Source organism: Tamandua tetradactyla, chromosome 5 (assembly GCF_023851605.1).
Source record: "Tamandua tetradactyla isolate mTamTet1 chromosome 5, mTamTet1.pri, whole genome shotgun sequence".
NCBI lineage: Eukaryota > Metazoa > Chordata > Mammalia > Pilosa > Myrmecophagidae > Tamandua > Tamandua tetradactyla.
Genome location: NC_135331.1, coordinates 69,801,631 through 69,819,728, shown reverse-complemented (window position 1 = coordinate 69,819,728; position 18,098 = coordinate 69,801,631). Strand labels below are relative to the sequence as shown.

At 38.4% G+C, this 18,098-nt stretch overlaps 1 protein-coding gene across 12 annotated transcripts in view; it reads right to left on the bottom strand.

Moving 5' to 3' along the window:
* Positions 1-18,098, bottom strand: part of FNDC3B (fibronectin type III domain containing 3B) — a 397,533-nt gene that overhangs the window by 67,743 nt on the left and 311,692 nt on the right. For 11 of the 12 annotated variants that reach the window (XM_077161045.1, XM_077161048.1, XM_077161055.1 and 8 more), the window contains 5 exons: positions 7,238-7,362; positions 5,698-5,872; positions 3,775-3,861; positions 2,249-2,387; positions 368-439 (listed from right to left, as the gene is read on the bottom strand). In XM_077161045.1, coding sequence (XP_077017160.1) covers positions 368-439; positions 2,249-2,387; positions 3,775-3,861; positions 5,698-5,872; positions 7,238-7,362 — 598 coding nt within the window. The remainder of the gene's footprint in view (positions 1-367; positions 440-2,248; positions 2,388-3,774; positions 3,862-5,697; positions 5,873-7,237; positions 7,363-18,098) is intronic. The other variant, XM_077161053.1, reaches the window with a different exon arrangement.

Genomic DNA, 18,098 nt, shown 5'->3' with positions numbered 1-18,098 from the left:
AATTGATTTACAGATTCAATGCAATGCCAATTAAAATCCCAAAAACTTACTTATAACAATTTCCAGAAAAAAGTGGGGAAGATAAGGAATATAAAGTTTAATTATTTATTCAGTTAATTAGCAACTCTGGTTAAAAAAAATGACATAGAAAATAGAAAAAAATATGACAACATATATGTTGTTGTCACCCTGTTCCCAGATGCTGTATTTGAAAAAGAAGAAACTGTCAATATGTGATTAAGATTTGTTTACTGTCACAGTTTTATCACTGGAAGTAATGATAGCCCTACTACTATAAAGATGTTTACCATATTAGAAAATAGGACTTGCTACTAGATTTGAATAAAACAATTTCTAGAAACTTCACCTTCAGAATTTCCATCAGTAATCTCCAGCAAGTACTTGAGAATTTCTGAACCACCATTGTCCTTTGGAGGATCTGGAAAATCAGTAAATGTCTTATTAGTTCCAAAAGATACTGACTTTCATTGCTAAAAATCAAGAGAATACATACAATCATATAGATTATAAGGTCCTACTCTGGGCTTGACCAAAAGGATTAATAATTTATCATTTCATCCAGCTTCTTTCTTGAAAAATTAAACAGAGAAACCCCAAAACTTTGAATATTATCAGATTATTCAAAGCTCTTAGAGCTAGAAATGTCAAAAGAGTTAACGTTAATTTAGTGAAATATGAACAAAATTCAAACCATGGATTGATTTTTCTAAGAGTTATGTTATTGAATTTGCTTTCAGAATTCTGAAGGCTGTTCTTCCATTAGTGATTTTTATGTAGGAGGAAATACTTGAACTTTCTTTTTCTTTCTATTATTGATTTTTTTTATTTCACTTATTTTAGTAAAAAGCTGAGATCCTTTTGAGAGATTGAGAGGGAAAGAGAGGGAAGTACAAAATCTACTGACAAATAAATCACAGGAATTGAATAAATCTGTTCCAACATAGTTTGCTATGAAGCAAACTTTAAACATGTGAGCCTGCTATAAAACTAGGTTATTGATGTGGATCAATAAGACCATGTGTACCAAGGAGACAGTTTGAGTTAGAAAGTTACTAGCCCTATGTCACCTTGGGTATTTAGTCTACTGCAAGCTCTGAGCCTGAAAGTTTTATGTTTCTGATCAGAAAAACATCTTGCAGTGTAATTCTGCGAGACTATGCAGAGTTTACTTCTACCATCAATCTGCCACCTATATATGTTCTCATACAGATTTAAGAACTTTACTTTCTCCCTCCTTGCATCTGGAATGTCCAAAAATATATACTTACATCAGTAATAGAAATTAGCATTGACAATTATAAAATTAAATATTATAGCATGTGATTAATGAAAGTAAATATTCAGCACTGCGTATTAATTTTTTTGGCTTTTCTGAGAATTAAGCTCTATGCAGTCTGGCAAAAGTAGATCTAGAAACTTTTTCTCTCAGTTATACCCATTTTCCCAGGTAAACAGATCTTCCAATAATTCTGCCTCAAAAGTATTACATAATTTGAAACAGTTATATACCTTGGCACTTGGTCTCCAATAATATTTCAAATTTCCGTTATACCATACTTGGCTGCCAGGTAAAATCTTATTTTAGATTTTCACATTACTTTGTGTGTTAGACAGTTAATATTATTATTAGTGATAATTATATACATTATAAGAATTTCACATACAATTATGTTACCAACATTTAAACTACATTAGTTTCATTGAAACAACACATGCAGTAGAGGTGAGCCATGATATTCTTCTACCAAATGTTCCCAAATATGAACATCAGTATGAAAAATTCAAGACTTCTGGTTACAGATAAACCACAACAATGAAAATAAGTCACTGTGACTTAAATTTTCTGTATGTCAACTTTTGCTTATAACAACAAACATTAATTTTGAAATTTATTTTCTGTATTAACTTTTTTAATTTATTAAATACTACTAAATGACTTTTAGGGTAAGCTACTAAAGAATGAAATACACATTAAAAAATCACTCTATTCAAATCAAGAGTAAGTTAAAACATAGGAAAAGTATGAAATACCATGAAATCATAAAGTAAAACTTGAGAAACTTTTAACATTTACTGTTCATTTTACCAATCTGCAGAATTCTCAGGATGTTTATCATTCTTATATTCAAAATGCTTAAACTTCCATAAATAATACTATCAATACTGAAATTAATATTTTAAAATCTGTCAAAAAAAAAAAAGCAGCAGCAGCAATGGCAAAACATACCCCATTTGACACTAAAACCATGAGATGTAACTGGTCCTTTAATAAGGGGTCTTGTAGGAGGCCCAGGTCTGTCAGGACTTGTTGTACAAACCAGAACTTCGCTTGGACAACTTTTCCCTTCCATGTTAGAAGCAGTCAGCTGTAACACAACCAAGAAAACAGTAACGTGCTTTAAATAAGAGGGATTAAATCAAAGAGGACTTTCTACGGCAAGATGAAGGCATTCAAAAAGTCCCATAGACACACAACTTTCAAACACAAGTACTGATTTTTTGGAGGGAGGGGGGCATGGGCCGGTACCAGGAATCAAACCCAGGTCTCTGGTAAGGTAGGAGAGAATTCTGCCTGCTGAGCCACTGCCGTGCCGCCCTCAAGTACTGACTTTTAGCATTTCTTTTATGGACTACCTCTTTTCTGGATAGTTGACTATTAATCAAAAATAAAACTCCTCCCATCCAGAGGGCATCTGGGGAATGTTTCTTAACCGTATTGTACATTTCAGCTAAAGATTACAAAATGATTTTTAAAAAGCCTAGCAAATCATCACATAGTTTGTATTGTTCTACAGAAGGAAAAACCAAGAGAAAAAAGCAGACAAAAATAACTTCATTTATTTAAGAGGAGAGCAATGCCCCCTTGTGGAAAAATGCTAGCAGAGCTGACATGGTCTCATAGCCAGTGTCTGAAAGTTTTGAAGATATTTACCATTCCTAAAACAATGCTTATTCTCAAATATTGAGCAACAAGGGCTTCTTAAGATATCAAAAACTATCATTTTCCTCAAATAGTCACATACTCTACTTGAAAATTATTTATTGAGTGACTATCGCATGGCCAATAACACCATTTGGGCCCTAAATTAGAGAAGGAAGGGTAGACTCAGAAGACAACAAAATGCACACTGCTGTATAGAGTACAGCAGTGCTGTGTAGAGGGTGCCACAGCACAGAGCGAGGCATGCTATACTTCTCTCTTACATGCTGTACTTCTCTCTTAATGATTACAAAGTCGCATTCACTTTTTGGACTTTAAGAAATGAGCTGTTTGCTTTGAAATCTGAGGCTACAAAGTTCCTAAGGTGGCACTAAGCATGGCTGCTAAAAACTATAGCATGAGTAAATGGGGAAGGGTGAGTAACGGTAGTGAAAAATAAAAAGGGGAGAGGAAAAAGAATGGGCAGAAGAGCATAGAAATATGGATAGGAAGAAAAGGAGAAGCACCTAAGAGAAAGGTGTAAAGTGCAGGTGGGAGCGGGTGCACTAAGCACTTGGTTTGGGTATTCCTGAGCTTGGGCCACACTGGCAGTGCCGTAATGCAATTTATTACAGCACATTATGACAGTTTTCTCTCACAAGTAGATTTTAGATTAAAGTATGATGTGTATTTTATAAATGTTACCTTAAAAATGTAAAGTGTTGGAGATGTAAAGAAAATTTTTAACCTCTAGAGACAATTTGAAATGGTAGGGGTGGAACGTAAAACAGCTTCATTTTTAAGCGGTCCAAGTACCAAAATGGCTGACTCACCCTGAATTTATACTGTGTGCTTCTTTTGAGACTTTTCACAGTACAGGTTAAATCCTCTCCAGTGTATTTTGGGTGGAAAAGGTTATCCTGAAAAGGCAAAGCCAGAAAGAAACATCAGTATCATAAAATCTGGACACTAAATACCTTAGTATATAGGATTTTTACGTTGCCTCTTCCCACCTTCACCAGTGGGCCAGAGGTCTGGCAGTGATTGCAAAAAAAAAAAGGTATCATAAGCCCATGGTGCTGTGGATAGTACTCTAGTTTTAAATAAAAATTAACTCATCATACTGTAATTTCTTCTGGATCTGGCCAACTTTATTATATAGGCTGTGGGTTCCAAGGCAAATGCTCATTTGAATGAGAACAATGCTCTCTCTTTATTACAATGTGGATTTGCCCTGGAATAAATGCCACCATTGCTTTTCTCACAGAGCAAACTTTCCTCAATAAGCTTTTGAAACAAAGAAGAATTTAGCCACCAAGTAGTGCTATGTTGACAAAGCAGGATGTACGGTTGTTTTTTCATCTGGTTAACATGCTGTCGTGAATAAAACCTCTTGTATTGAGATCTTCACTGTCAAGCTGTAATGTGCTATGCAATAAACTGCAGCTGAGGTTTCTGACTACACAGTGTCCTCTTCTGGCCAGGGGAGAAAAGGCAGCTTGGATAGAGAAGGGCATAAGCCTTTGAGGGTAAACATCATTCTGTAAACTGAATGCAGAGAATTCATTCAGTAGTGTTCTTCATCATCTGCTCATTCAATCACTCATTCATATCAAATGTTACTGAGCACATTTTATGTGCCAGGCTCTCCACCAGGCTCTGGAGGTTCAGCTTTGGCCAAGAACAGATAAGGCCTTTCCATGAGAAGCTTACAAGCCAACTGGAGAAGGCAATTACAAAGAAACACTACACATAAATATAAAGCATGTTATGTGATGTTTAAGTTTCCTGATGAAAAATAAAGGTGGTTAAGAGGACAGAGTAGTGCAGATAGTGACAGGCCAGTTTCTACAGCTAACTGATTAAATGTGTGAGCCATGGGTGGCTCTTTAAATTTAAATTAAACAAATACGTAAATTAGCTCGTTAGGCACCTAGCCATATTTCAAGTGCTCAACAGCCAAGTGTGGCTAGGGGTTATTAACTGGACAGCATTAGAATAGTATCATCATTGCATGAAGTTCTACTGGGCAGTGCTTCTCTACAAGGGTTCTTCAGGGAGCCCTCGACAAAGAGGTGACACGTGAGAGGAGATCTGAAGGAAATGAGGGAAGTGAGCCAACAGCTATCTGGGGGAAGGGCATTCTAGTCAGAGAGCCCAGACATCACAAAGGCCCTAAAGCCAGAGCAGGCTTGACAACAGCCACAGGATAATAAAACTGAAGAGGAAGGAACAGGGTAGCAATGAAGAACCAGATCACGTTGGACCCTATAGGCATTGTAGGTTTTTCTTCTGGAAGAGATGGAAGGCACTGAAAAGTTCTGAGCCTAGGAGGGACAGTGACATGATCTTATTCATACTTTAGCAGGATCACTCAGACTTGGTGTGGAGAACAGACTGTGGTAGGGAAAACTCCTGTCCTTGCAACAATCTAGAGGGGAAATGATGGTAGCTTGTAAAAAGATGGTGGCTGTGGGGATGGTGAAAAATGCTCAGATTTCTGAATATATTTTGAAGAATTTAAAAGGATTTGCTGACTAATTATATACAGGGTCAAGGATGACTCCAAGGGTTTCTGGTTTTTCCAACTGAAAAGGTGGGGATGCCAGTCACTGAGACTATGAGAAGTACAAGTTCCTGTTGTTACTGATAGAAACTGGAGTTTAATTTTAAGCTCTGTAGCCAGTTACTTTCATGGGCTGAAGCTACAACAATGTTGACTTACATAAGTAAGGGGATAAAATCCACAAACTTACATTTTCTTCCTCCTGAATTTCCAGAGTGTAGGTAATCACTTCCTCGGGTGAACAGCCTTCTGGCTTATTCCACTGCAGTGTGACCCATGTGACTCCAGCTCGAACAAGTCTTGGCGCAGAGGGCATCTGAGGAATGTTTCCTAATGTGTAGCATACTACCTCTTGGCTATAACCACTGTTGAGGAATAAACATGGTGGGGCTCACATTTAGCAACATCTGAGGACTGCTTCAGGATCCTAAGAAAAGAGAGTATAACCCAACATACTGCCCAATTTGAGATAGAAAGCCTGGGCTTGACAGGTTCAGTAAGCAAAGGCAGGCAAGGATCCTTTGTGTGATATTCAAGGATCCTTTGCGTGGTATTCAAGGATAACACAACTTTCAGTTTGCCTTATTTCTCCCTGTACTCCACTTCTAGAAAAGCAGGACAACATATTTAACAATTATTTTTTCTCCCAAAGTGCCCAGCAGAAAGCATGGCACAGCACCTTTACAAAGCTATGAGCCACAGCTACCAAAGAATCTTCAAATCAATGTGTGCACAACTGTCTGTTAAAGAATTATACTTCACAAATAAATATTATGACACTTTTCAAAAGGTTGTTAAAAACCTTTATTAAATTTATTAAAAACTTCTTGAAATGTATGTTTTTTGTATGCTAAGTTTTATCAATAAAATATATATTCTAAAAGTACATTGAAAAAATTTTTGAATCACAGAAGCCTTTTATTATTGTGACTTCTTAAAACCAGTGGACTCTAAAAATACCATGATGAACTGGGTGTGTGTGGTGTGGGGGATGTTGGGGGGTTGTTGGTCTGCAAAACTTTGTGACGTTAAAAAGAAGTTTCTTAGGTTGTAAACAAAGGATGGGAACCACTGACGTGTCTGATCTTTAAGATTTCCAAATAGCAGTGATGAAAGAAAAAAGATTTTCCCTTAATTAAAACTACTTAGCAAGTACAAGTGGAATATGGGCTTTTGAAAGCATTTTAAAGTCAGTTGGCGCTGCGCTATACACCTGGCTCTCGTCTTTCTCCTACAGCTTGGAGGAGACAGCAGCCTTCTGGGCAGCCCAGGTCTTCTCCAGTCCTGTGAGTACCTGCCTAGGGCATGACAGCAACGGCTGGCCCAGCAACCCTTTATCTTTATCAGGGAAGATTCGGACATAATTGAAAAAGGTAACTGGATGAACAGCTTGCTAAGGTGGGGAAAGAAGAAAAAGATGTATGGTTTATAAAAACAAAGCCCCAAGAAGGATTCCTTTTGAAACCTGTGCTCTCCTTCATCTTGTTTTGCTCAGTTCTTGGAGATCACAACAGGGCCTCTGAATGAGAGCTCATGAAACTGTAGAGAGGCCACAGGGCTGCATTTATCGCCTCAGAAGACACCTTCTCATGATTAGGAATCCCACTGGAAAATCTCAGGTTGGTTCCGCATGGAGGCAGTGGGCTTTCTTCTGTCTTCCAGCAATGTGAGAGAAGGCTCAGAACCACCACACAAATATTTAGGGGCAAGAGGACAAGGAGGTGCCATACCTGGTGCCGATGTCATTCCGAGCAGCCAGCCGGAATGTATACCCCATTGCTGGACAAAGCTTTGTCAACTTGCAGTGCTTCTGGCTCCCAAAGAAACACTGTCTGAAACCACTGTTTCTTTTTCCCTAAAAGAAAACAATGGCATGATATATATAAATGCTTCTTTACAAATAAAAGTAAATGAAGAAGTCACTTTGAGTAAATGTTTAATTTCCTAAGTTTGGATGAACAAAATCAATAGAACAGAAGCTTAGGGGAAAGCATTTGTATTGCCCACAAAGCACTTTGCAGTGAAATGTCATCCCTTCCACAAAGGTACTACAGAAACTCTCTAACTGATGCAGGTGTGCTTATGGAAACACAAGAGGTCCTTTCAGGCATGACTTCAAGTTAAGAATCACAATTTCCAAGATCCCCTTCCCTCAGACCCACTAGCTTTCACTTAGGCTGGACAGAATTGCCCAGTTGGACCACACAAGAGTAGGTCTGCAGCCACTGGATTTGGCAGTGGGATTATGCGCTTTGGAACTGACCGGCACATCCCAGTAACTTTTTGTGTCTGAGGACTAGTTTAAGCAGCTTAGTGGGCCCTCTTTTCTTGCACCATGCAGCTGTCCCCAATCCCCTCACACATATATTCCAGCAATGGTAAGCTGTTTGCTCAATGATCCCTAAATAGTGAACACATGTCTTAGAATCATCTTGCCCACATTTGTCTTCCTCATAACAGCACTCTGAACAGTCTGAGAGCTCAATAAATGCTTGCAGATATGAACCTAATGTCTGATAAGCCATGGGACTCTCCTTAGCCTTACATGCTGCTTCTAATTGCTTGAAGCAAAAAATAAGACATACATCTCTTAATAAACCTATGAGTAAGAAAAGAACTAATTACCAGAATACCAGGCCCAGAGGCATGAAATACTCATATAAGCAGTTTGCTAGGACAAGTAATTCCTATCCATAATCCACATTACTTTATCTATGTTCACAAAAAAGAAAACCACACACTAACACTGAATGAATCGTAGCATTCTACAGACTGTCAGGTACAAAGCAAAGCCTTCAGGAATATGTATGAAATTCTCTATTTCAAAAAGAATAAAGCAAGCACATTTTTCCCTAAACAAATTTAAGCATTTCCTTCCTCTAAGCAGGACTCAGAATGCTTACAACTAAAACACATTCCAGGTGAAGTTTAATTAAAAGTAAACAAACATACGACCAGCTTAAAGTGCCACTGAGGGGTAGAGATGAAAAACAACAATGCCACATTCTCCCCCAGGCAAGGTGGTGCCCTTTCCAATGGAAGGTAGGGTAAGTCCTAACGATTTTCAAGATTCAAAGTTCATTTGATCAAGGGTTCAAAGTGCATTTCGGTGTGTAACTATGAAAAAAGGCAAAAAGCATAACATGGTTCAGCTGTTACTTGAGAGAAGTCGCAGTGCGGTTGGCATATCATGCCCTTATGTTTCCTTTAACCTTGAGTGTTAAGGGTGATACAGATAATTTATTTATAGAAAAAACATTTGTGCACACATTTGCATAATTACTTCCAGTGTCTGATTATAGTCTATGTGCACTTGGGTATGTTATGTATTCATTTCAGGCTATAGCAAGATCTACTTCTTTTAAAGTAAACAGTGCAAGATAGGCACATCCTGCTGCCACCACAGCAGAAGCTCTTACCACTTCCAAACCCTGTACTGGCTCCCCTTCAATGCCTCATTTTTCCTATGTCTTTGTTTGGTCTCCTTTGCCCATTTCTGGTGCTTAGAACTACAGCCAGTAAATAAAAGTCAGTCTGTTCCTGACTAGGTTGATTTGCTTTAATATGGTAAAAATCAGATTTATGGCTTAAATTAGAGAGTAGGGAGGCATCAATGGTAGACTCTCTTTTTACAGCATTCAGGCTCACTATAGAATGGGGGGAAGAGGCATTACGTGGCCTTCAAGACATTTTCCTATACTGATTTTTTTTTTTCAAATTTTTTATCAGGACCAATTCCTAAATAAACTTGTTTAGGTAAAGCATGCCAAATTTTCCATCTTAACATCTTCCAAGATATCCCACCATGTGCATAGCCCTGAAGAACACACACAAAGATTCAGAGTTGTTGGAAACTTAGAATCACATTTTAGAAACAATGTCTGCAGAGTCTGGGGGTGGGTGGGTGCGTAAGAAGACAATTAGTTCAGAGTTAAGAATTAGAGCTCATTGGTGAATTTTGAGAAGCCCCTGAGAATAGAGCAAAACAACTGAGGAAAAGTAGGTTAGCAAAGTATTTTAGAAATAAGAAACTTTTTACATAGAATACAGTGATCATGATGTGAGTTTAATATAAAAAGGGTATCTAGGAAGAAAAAAATTAATATTCACAAAAGTCAATGAAGTACAGAGTGAGGTAGGCAGAGAGGTTAGCAAGTGAAGATGGAGAAGGCTGTTGGCTCCAGTGATTTGGAAAGGACACACATCACCCTGGGCTGCCCAGAAAGATGTGACATGCCAGGCTTTCCCCAGCTCTGGGGCTTAAGTATTAGAGTAAGTACATATTTCAAAGCTGAAAATGGCTTGGAAAATCTGTTCAGAAACCAAGAGGGATCCTACATTATAAATAACATTTATAAATAAAATATTATCCAGTTCTTGTTGACAGAATTGGATAGGGGGAAAAAACATTTTGTTTTAGAAGACTGAAAGATTTACAGTGTGAATGCTTATCACTGTTTATCAAAAATTAAATATGTCCAAGCTGTTACTGTCATTGTAGTCTTGCAGAATGACAAATCACGACCTTCAAATATTATAGGTAGCATGGCTCCAACTGATTCTGAGAGATCTTAATCTGTGGCATGTTCCCTCTTCCAATAAAATCTAATTTAAACTACACAGGATTTTTGAGATATACTAGACTTGGAAAGGAAACATACTTTAATAACTTAAAGGCAGCCTTATGCAGCGTCCAACTAAAAGAAGACAATAGAAAATGAGTCATCTCTGGACACATTTTAGGGCTGCTGTTATCAATAATATGGTCAAATGCATCTGGCAGGAACACCCAAGGTCTAGGCCTCATCTTGGTCAGCTACAACTACTGGAACACTTACTGTGTGTAGACCCAGAGATGGAGAATCAGAGCTGAATGGTTCAAGAAAGCCTATGAGTTGGCTGGTCCACAAGGGAAGAGATGGGGCAGGGAATTCTAGCAGCACCCCAATTCTCCATATGAGGAGAACCAGGTATGCAGCCTGGGAGCATGCAAAACCTCTCTATGATGCCCCAAAGCACCAAGTTTCTGCTCTTGGTGGGGAATGAGAGAAAATTTCAACCCAATTAGAGAAGGATGAGTGACAGGAAGACTGAAACCCATACCTTTGATCATTCTGGAACAGATTTAGCCAGTGGGCTACTGACCTCACTTGACAGAACCAACATAACACCAAGCTGTGCTCTGCCCTTTCTACTAATAGCATCAATGAACCAAAACAGGACAGATTTTTCTGGCTTCATTGGCTTGTTGTCATTTCATAATCTAGGGCATGCCAAAATGTTTGCTTCTATGTACACTGAGTTCATTCAAGGATAAGGTTAATCTTTATTAGAACACAAGGAAATCTTGAGTACAAACCACATGGAGAGAAACCTACAGGTGCTCAATTTGGCATGGGGTGAACATCTCAAACCTGGGTTGCTTCCTTTTCCAATATGAGTGTTCCACCTTCCACACTGTAATGAGTTTATAGTTCTTGTTAATCTATATCACTCCACACCCAATCTGATACCCTGGGCCTTGAGAACTATCTCTGACCAGGGTCCAGGGTGCTTGTTCTGAAGTTCTGATCAGGAAAGCACTTGCCCTTCCAGCAAGTTGGCTTGTGCTCATAGCAAATATCAGATTAGTCTTTCGCCAGTTCTGAGCTCTGCAGTTTTACCTCTGTACCCCTTTTCTTCTGCTGAATCAAAATACATCATTTTCTACATTCTAGAACTATGCTTGTTCTTGAAGAGTTAAAACCCCACTGGATTAGCTTATTAACCATTCCTGCCAATGTATTTCAGGCATCCAAGTCACTACATCTCACTGCAACTCTTCTTTTACCACTGAGTTTATCTGGACTAAGCTGGGTATTTCAAACTTAACTGATTCTTGGCATGCCAAGTCCCTTATCTCAGTTCCAGATCCAAAAACTCCAGCCCTGGAATACTACAGGCAATACCAAAATACACATCCACTCTGCTCAATGCTCTCCCTTATTCACGTTTAGAAGGATCACACATTTGGTCACAAGTCCCAGTAAGAAGCAGAGTTCAGATGTTCCTCTTGGTCCTACAAGATTCCTACTAAATTCAGAAGTATGGCATTAGCCTTCAACTTTTTGCCAGAACGTGAAAACATACATTCTTAGAAGGGTGAACACAAGTGAAGGAAGGATGGAGAAATACATGAAATGTAGAATTTTATGTGGTTACCTAGCAGAAAGTGACTGATCAATAATAATATCTATTAGTAAAACACTTTCCTGAAGCCCTGTGAGGCACAGGACATATTTATCCAGCTTTTCAGGTGTGACAACTGAGACAAAGACATTAATTAGCAGGAATACTTTCCCATGAGTTCTTTCTGCGTATCACTAATGGAGCAGGCAAAGTGATTTCTTCCATCTGTTAAATGTCAAGAGCTATAACTGAGTGCCACTGAGGTATATCCTGTTAGCTAGCCGAGTAGTGCCAGTTCAAGTCTGCTGTCCCTGTCACTGCATCTCTGGGTAGACATTATTCTTCTTTCTCCCTTTTCTCAGAACACTCAGAAGAGAAACAGGGGTTGGAAAATAAAAGTTACGGTCTACTTTCAAAGTCTATGACCCTAGTATCTAATAGCCTTACAGTACTGGACTTAAAAACACCAGATGTGCTATAAAAACATAAAATACAATGAATATTTGTAATGGTTTCCACATGACTAAGAGGAGTCTAGACGAGTCTATGTCACATGGTGGCAATTTTAAAACATGTCCGCAAATTTTTTGATACCCCTCCTACTGGGAGCTAAAGTCTCTTACTCTGAAAGGGGGTGGGCTGTAACTCTTGGAAGCACTAGCTTGGAGTAGAAATGAAGTTCTGAGACTTCCACAGATGGGCCTATAAAGGTGCTGCGGCATCTGCCTTTTCACTGGGACACTCACTTCAGGATGTCTAGTTCCCATGAGGCTGCCATGATGTGAGGAAACCCCAGATCATAGGAAGAGGCCACAAGAGGACAGGCCTGGGAGAGGTCCGACCCAAAGTCAACATTAAACTCTAGACTTGAGAGTAGAGATACTACCAGAAGATTTCACCTCCTAGTCAAGTCATCCCAACTGAAGGCCCAGGCGCTGTGGAACATGGATAAGCCATTCCCACAGTGCCCTGTCCAAATTCCTAACCAGAATCCACGAACATAAGAAAGTGGTTGCTTTAAGGCACAAAAGTTTTGAGAAAATACATTATACAACATTATATTAATATATTTTGTTCTCCTATGTTTCTAGTATGAATTTTGACTTCCTCTGAATTTCAATAAACTTTTCTAAATTCCCCCAAAAGCATAATAGCAAAAAGGTAAGAGAGCAGAAATGTCATGCTACAGCACATACTTACACACAAATATATATATGTATGCCTGAAAAAAGGGTTCTATTTTCTACATTCTGTTTTTTTTTAATCAAAGCCGTTCAAAAAACTAAGGTCTCTCGGAACAGATTTTATGATTTTTTTTTTTAACTTTGTATAGTATAGTATAACATATATACAAAGCAAAGAAATAAAAAAGCAATACTTTTCAAAGCACACTTCAACAAGTAGTTACAGGACAGATCCCAGACTCTGTCATGGGCTACAATATGATCCTCTCAGATTCTTCCTTCTAGCTGCTCCAGAAATTAGAAAGCTAGAGGGCTTAAATATTTTATCATCACAACCGACTTTTTTTCCTTATTTTTTGTGAAAAACAAGATATATACAAAACAGCTATACATTTCAAAGTATAGCAACACAATTACTTGTAGGACATATTTCAGACTTTGACATGAGTTACAATTCCACAATTTAAAATTTTTACTTCTAGCTGCTCTAAAATACTAGAGACTACTTAAAGAGAGATCAATTTAATGATTCGGCGTACATATTCACTTATTATTATATCTTCAATGTATAACTCCACCATCACCTTTGATATTTCTATACCTCTCTTTAGGGGTGTCTGGGCTATGGCAATTCTAAATTTTTTATATTGGAAGGGTCTGTCACTAATATGGGGTAGGGAGATGCAACTATCTGATGTTCTGAGGAGGCTGGGCTAGATTTCAGGACTTATCCTGACCAGGGACCCATCTGGAGGTAGTAGATGTCTGGAAAGTTACTCTAGTGCATGAAACCCTTATGGAATCTTACATATAGTCTTAGGTATTCTTTAGGATTCGCTGTAATGGTCCTGGTTGGCAGTTGGCAGGTTATGATAGGTAACAAGGTTTACCTGAAGCTTGTGTAAGGGCAACCTCCAGAGTAGCCTGTCAACTCTACTTGAACTCTCTCTGCCACTGATAATAAATTATTTCATAGAAGCTAAAAATGCAACCAAAATTCTAGATAATAAAGATTGCCCCAAACTGTCAATCAAACACAATGTAGTTATTTCATCTTGTGGAGATAAAACTTAAGCCTGAGTTAGGATCTTTAATAATGCCATACCAAGTTGTAAAGAACCCTGGGAAGATTTTTTTTTAAGCAAACATGTATCAGTATTTTGGGGGTTGATATAAGTAGGGCATAGCTTAAAGCTACATGAGTGACCTCACACCCATAAGAATGGTTGCTATTAAACAAACAGGAAACTATAAATGTTGGAGAGGATGTGGAGAAACTGGGACACTTATGCACTGCTGGTGGGAATGTATAATGGTGCAGCCACTATGGAAGACTGTTTGGCGGTTCTGTAGGAACTCAGCAATAGCACTACTTGATATATACCCAGAAGAGTGACCCAGCAATAGCACTACTTGCTACATACCCAGAAGAGCTGAAAGCAACGACACAAACAGATATTTGCACACCAATGTTCATAGCAGCATTATTCACTATCACCAAAAGATGGAAACAAACCAAATGCCTATCAACAGATGAGTGCATCAACAAAATGTGGTATATGCATACTACAGAATATTATGCAGCATTAAGACAAAATTATGTTCTGAAGCATATGACAAGATGCATAAGCCTTGAGGACATAATGCTGAGTGAAATTAGCCAGACATAAAAGGATAGATACTGCATGATTCCACTTTTATGACCAGCATAAAGGTATAATTAGAGGCTTATATTATAGAATATATGGATAGAAGAAGCTAGAGATGGGTGAACTGTTAGCTAATGAGGTTGAACACCAATATCAGGGAAAAAACAGGAGTGAAGATGGTTCTCTAGTGGGTCTATAAGTAATATTATCATATTGAAGATGAACAAGATTGAAAGGAGTTGTATAGGCCTACATGTCCCACAGATTTACACTAGAAATATGAATTAGTTCTCATAAGAATTACTTCAAAGATATGATTCTTGTATGAAGAGTGTTTAAATCCAGGGTGCAGGGGAAAACTGCTATTGCATGCTATGAGCTATGTTCAAAAGGAAAACATCAGCACTGCCACAGCAACAGCAGAGGTAAATAATGGGGGTACGGACAAGAGTTAAGAGGAGGTTTAGATTTCCTATTTGTTGACGGTGTATTTATTGGTTTTCTTTCCCTTAGAACAATGAAATTATCTAAAATTGAGAATGTTGACGGATGATGAATTTGGGGCTCTCTGTGTGATGCCCAATGAATGCAGGTGGCTGAAGGATGCACTGACAGAGAGATAGACTGGTGAACAATGGTGTATACCTATGAATGAAGGTTGTACTCCTACAAAAAGGAATAAAGTCGTGAGGCATGCAACGAAGTGAATGAATATGTGGGAAATTTGGTGAGATAAAATAAGCCAGAAACAAAAGAACAAGAATGGTACGGTCACCTTTAGAAAATGCTTATAAGAAAACAGGGGCTTACATTGTAAGCTTTTAGAGCAGACACATTAAGTCCAGAGAGGTGATTATTATTTCTGGATTTTGAGAGGCTGTTATAAATATATAACCTGATATTCAGAGATAAGAACGAAGCCAAACAGGTTGGGGTTAAAGTAATTCAGAACATAGGGGTAAGGAAGATAGTTTATGTTTTAGAACCACACATACTCTTTGAGACCAATGGAAGGAAGTTTTATTTGATCTGGAACTAAAATTTTCTATAATGCATAATCTAATTCAACCTATCTGTATAGCTCATTTGAACAACTGAAACAGAGAATAAGAAAGAGGTCCTTTAATCCTGTATAGATTATTGTAATGCCTGGATACATCCTAGAGTATATTAAGCAAATAATCAAAAAGTATTGGCAATGTCCCCTGAGGGATGGGAGGAAGAATAAGGAACTATTAAACCTTACCATCAGGAATCCCCTGATACTGTGTCAAACTTTAGGGACACCCAAATCAATAGGCCATGCCCTTGATCATGAGGCTAACTTTTATGAAGCTTATGTAGGCAGCAGAGAAGCTTAGACTACCTATACGTATGCCTAAGAGTTACTCATGGAGGACCTGGACCTCTTTTGTTTCTCAGATGTGGCCTCAGTCTCTCTAAGCCCAAATCTACAAATGAAATCACTGCCCTCTCCCCTATGTGGGATATGACATCCAGGGGTGAAAGTCTCCCTGGTGACATGGGAGATGACTCCCAGGGATGAATCCAGACCTTGCACCATGGGATCGATGATTCCATCCTGACCAAAAGGGGGGAAAGAAGCGTAATTAATAAAGTATCAGTGGCAGACAGAGTTCAAATGGATTTGAGAGGTCGCTCTTACACAAGCTTCAGTTAGACCTTGCTACCTATCATAACCTGCTGACTCCCAACCAGGACCATTCCAGCCAATCCTAAAGAACACCTAGGGCAATATATAAGATTCCACAAGGGTCTCATGCACTAGAATAACTTTCCAGAAACCTACAACCTCCAGATGGGTCCCTGGACCAGATAAGTCCTGGAACCTAGCCCAGTCTCTTTAGAACATCAGATAGTTCCATCTCCCTATCCCATTTTAGTGACAGACCATTCCAATATGAACAATTTAGAATTGCCATAGCCCAAACACCCCTAAAGGAGGTATAGAAATATCAAAGGTGATGATGGAGTTATACAGAGAAGATAGGATTTAACAAATGAAGATGAACGCTGAATCATTAAATTGATATCTCTGTTAGTCTCCAGGATTTTAGAGCAGCTATAAGTAAAAACCTAAAATTGCAAAATTGTAAACTATATCAAACTCTGAAATATGTTCTACAACTGATTGTGGTGCTGTGCTTAGAAATTTATAGCTTTTTTGTATATCTATGTTACTTTTCACACAAAAAGAAGGAAAAAAAGTCGATTGTGGTGATAAAAATGTATTTAAGCCCTCTAGCCTCCTTAATTTTGGAGCAGCTGAAAGGAAAAACCTGAGAGGATTTTCCTGAGGTAACCCATGACAAATTCTGGGATCTGTCCTGTAACTACTTCTTGAAGAGTGCTTTGAGAACTATTACTTCTTTATTTCTTCACTTTGTATAAATATTATGCCATACAATAAAAAAAGTTAAAAGTAATAAAATAAAAGTTACATGAGTGAGAACTCTGAATGACTTTAACAAGACCTCTGCCTGTAACCAAATTCTGACCTTTCTCTGGGCATCTGATTATAAACAAATAATGGAATAAAGCCGCAGTGGAGATACCAATTTACAGATTGGCCTGCGCCCTTGAAAACTCAGATAATAAAATAATTTTTTATTAGAGAAATTGTGAGCTTACATATGTCATGCAGACAATACAGATTTCCCATAAACACCCTGTTCTAGTTTGCTAGCTGCCAGAATGCAACACACCAGAGATGGATTGGCTTTTAATAAAAGGGGATTTATTTCATTAGTTCTTCAGAGGAAAAGCCTTCAACTGAGGCTCCTTCTTACATGGGAAGGCACAGGGTGATCTCTGCTGGCCTTCTCTCCAGGCCTCTGGGTTGCAACAACTTTTCCCGGTGTGATTTCTTTCTGCATCGCCAAAGGTCTGGGCTGAGCTGAGAGTGCTGGGATGAGGCATGCTGACCTGCTTGGGTTGTGCTATGTTGCGCTCTCTCATTTAAGTACCAGCCAATTAAATCAAACATCATTCATTGCAGCAGATACACCTCCTAGCCAACTGCAGATGCAATCAGCAACAGATGAGGTTCACACGCCATTGGCTTATGTCCATAGCTATAGATCTAAGGATCATCACCTGGCCAAGATGACCACTGAATCTAACTACCACACACCCCTTCAGGCATGCAGTTTTCCCTATTGCTAATATTTAGAATTCATTTATATTCATGATAGATGTTTGAATCTATATTCAGAAAGGATATTGATCTGTAATTTTTCATTCTTGCAGTATCTTTATCTGGCTTTGATAGTAGGGTAATTGGTTGGCTTAATAGATATCTGGCTTTGATAGTAGGGTAATTGGTTGGCTTAACAGATAGGGAATGTTGCCTCATCTTAACTTTTGAGCAGGAACGGTATTAAACCTTCTTGGATGTTTGGCAAAATTCAGCAATGAAGCTATCTGCTCCTGGAAGCTTCTTTTTCGGAGGTATCTGATTACTGATTCAATCTCTTCACTAGTTACTGGTCTGTTGAGATCTTCTGTTTCTCCTTGAGTTGGTGTAGGAAGGTCATGTGTTTCTAGGATTTTGTCTATTTCATTTAACG